At 36.4% G+C, this 3,139-nt stretch overlaps 1 protein-coding gene across 1 annotated transcript; it reads right to left on the minus strand.

Annotated features, from left to right (window-relative positions):
- LOC140345034 (adenylate cyclase CyaB-like) lies at nt 1-1,976 on the minus strand (the record flags this gene model as incomplete). The annotated part of the gene is given in 3 exon segments (XM_072432204.1): nt 1-65; nt 455-556; nt 1,357-1,976. Coding segments are annotated over 3 exon segments (323 nt in total), but the record flags the coding sequence as incomplete, so codon positions are not given.
- Nucleotides 1,977-3,139: the final 1,163 nt, after the last annotated feature.

The following is a 3,139-nucleotide window of genomic DNA, read 5'->3' on the forward strand; positions in this document are numbered from 1 at the left end:
ACCAAGAAGAGAAATCGTTCCTTAACAACTTTACCCCGGACTCCTAAAGCCTGGGTCAGGACATCCTAGGTAAATTAAAGATACACAAGGTAAAAAGTAGGCATGTCTACATTAAAATCAATTGTCATTTACATTGATGAGGCTTTCTGTAACATCCAAATTAGCTACCAGCTAAGCAAGGGAGATGATTTACTAGAGGACGTAAAAATACTCACTTTAAGTAAAACTAAAAAGGGGATATTTTCACCTTAATTTTGTCAGCCATGAAAGATTAAAAAATGAATACAAATAGACTCGGCATATGAAATAAAAAGGGGTTGAATGTTTAGGAGGTATTCAACCATCTACCCCATATTTAAGGACCTGGTTTATTTCCAGAGCAACACTAAGCGTACTTTACATACAAATTTTAACAAGCAGCTTTTTAGGAATTCTAAGTTTTTATTTAACCTACCTCAAGTCCTGCAGGATCAGCTGTATTAGAAATTGCATAATTTGACAACTTTGGCCCAAGCATATCTGGACGCTCATAATAAATCAGTTGACCGCGTCCATCCTGCATACACAATAAAAAGTCTGAAATTAATTGAATAGATACTTTAAGAAGATATTGTAAAGAACAACATTCAGAGTAGTTTGGGAAACATTTCACTGCTATCATTTTGAAGATAATGAAAAGATAAGATAATGAAACCTTAAAAGAAAATTACCGAACTTGGAAACTGAGGAAATAAACAACAGAGCATCCATGCAACATTATTATCATGATTGGGTTGCTGTTTACCTGCTATGGGATACTAAACTTACTCTTACAAAGACAGAGGAATTATAAAAACCATAGGGCTTTGTATCAATTTTTAACATATACAGTCACCTTAATGCGAAGTTCAGTAGCTTAAGCTGAACTTTACAAATAGAACTGAAAGACAACATAGTGAGATTCTGAAGATTAAAAAGGGAAAAGTGGAAGTCAGCTTTGAGTATACTTAGGCTACTGTACATACACAAGTCAGATGATTCTCGTCCGCTTATCGCTTCAGGGCTACTATTGGACGTGTGTACAGCGTTCATCCGACGTCGTTTATGGATCCATCCTGGCGGATTCCTGAACGACTGCAATACAAGTGAAGGGGAGAGAGGGCAGAGGGGTGCCGCTTGCTTGTTCTTCCCCTCCCCATAGAGCAGAATGGCGTTGTATGTACAGCACTCGTTCATGCATCTTTTAGTCTTTTGTGGTTGGAAAGGATTGTGAAAAAACAACAAAAATCCAACGTGTGTATGTAGCCTAAGACAGCCCAAGCTCACTATAATAAAAAGAATATTTAAGAGTTTTGATAACAAAAATCAATGATAAACCTGGAAATCCCTTAGTTTGAGGCGCCCTTGTGGTGTGTTGAAGAAAATGTCTCTTTGGGAGATCTTTTCCCCATTGCTCTTGCTTAGCTCTTGGCACACCTGAAGAGTTTGTTCCCAGTTAAAAATTTTGGCTTTTATTTCCACGTTACGAGGCATCTTATACTGAAAAGCAAAAACCAGAGGGGGTCATGAGAAAAAGCACCTGTGTTTACATATTGCATTCATTAATAATACTCATGTCAAAGATAAGTTAAAAATGTCAGGTTAGGATCAATTAGTAGAAATACAGAAGACACTTCCTTTGTACTCACAGACTTATCAGAACAGGCCAAGTTGTTTTGATCTACATAACTGACCTATCCGTTTTGAAGACTAAAAAGAAGACCTTAGGAATAGAATATATTAAATGATTTTTAAAACCTTAAGGAACTGGGCACTGCTACTTTTTCATATCAAGATGAAAAAATAAAGTGTGTACCTTTAAGACAATTCACCAAGTTTTCACCCAATAGGTTCTAACTCAGGCTGCTTCTAAAACAAGTGTTTGGTTTTCCAGCCAAATGGGTTGGCATGGATGTCAGAGAAGATTTAAGAAAAAAATATTAAAATTAGAAGTCCGATTAGGACAAAAAGGGGGTTTATGTCAGAGTTGGAACCTGCGCCTGTTACCACATTGTAGCCACATTTTTAATTAGTTAGTCCCCTAGTTAAGAACATTCAACATACAGATGACTCCTAGATATGAACAGGGCTTTCCAGCTTGCTCAGGTGCAGGACAGAGGATTGATGGTGGGGGGGGGGGGGGGGGGTGATCTTAGGGGGGTGAGCTCTTTCTGCAACCTGTTGTAACTCTTTAATGGCCAAAACAAACTCTGCAGTTGTTTCTTTTGCATATCAAAGCACAGCTTGCTCCAGAGAATATCTAGGCTCCATAAAGTTTTTTTTTTGCTTTGTTTGTGATTAACTCACAGTGCGGATTTTATACAGTAATTGACACCACACTGCCTAATAATATGTTGAGACAAACATCTGTCCTAACTGCATTTATTAAAATAATGTAGCTGTTCTGACATACATAAAAATTCAACTTAAGGACAAACCTACAGTCCCTATATCGTATGTAACCGGAGGAATATCTGTATCTAGTAAGATTTATGAGTCAATTTCAAAGCAGTGAATCTGACATTCGTTTAAACATTTCTTGGTAGAGAATCTTTCAGGTCCATGGAAGTAATTGATTCCCCACCAGGGAATATTTCAGCAAATGCCAGATTCCCTGCTTTAATAATAGAACCCCAAAGTGTTGGTAATGTTCAATTATTATTATTTCTCTTAGATTGTAAGCTCTTCTGGGCAGGGTCCTCTCCTCCGCCTGTGTCACTGTCTGTTATTTGCAACCCTTATTTAATGTACAGCACTGTGTAATATGTTGGCACTATATAAATCCTGTTTATTATTAATAATAAAAATATTATTAATAATAATAATAATAATAATAACAACATAATAGCTATTTCTTTAATTCATTTGTGTATACATTTATATTCCCTTCCGTTGTGTATTTTATAATCAGCTCTTACATGAGGTTTTCCGGAGGTGCTAACGTATGTGATGGCAATAATCCCTGTGTATTGGTGATTTATGCTGGGTTGTATTTGTTGCCATTTTGGTATATAAATAGATTCATGTAACATTTTATAAGCTACAAAAAACTGAGACCAGACAGGTCCATATTAAGATAAAGCTATCTGCCTGATCACAATTTTTAAATATATTCACCTGT

The sequence above is a fragment of the Pyxicephalus adspersus genome, unplaced genomic scaffold (genome assembly GCF_032062135.1).
Source record: "Pyxicephalus adspersus unplaced genomic scaffold, UCB_Pads_2.0 Sca388, whole genome shotgun sequence".
In the NCBI taxonomy this organism is placed as follows: domain Eukaryota; kingdom Metazoa; phylum Chordata; class Amphibia; order Anura; family Pyxicephalidae; genus Pyxicephalus; species Pyxicephalus adspersus.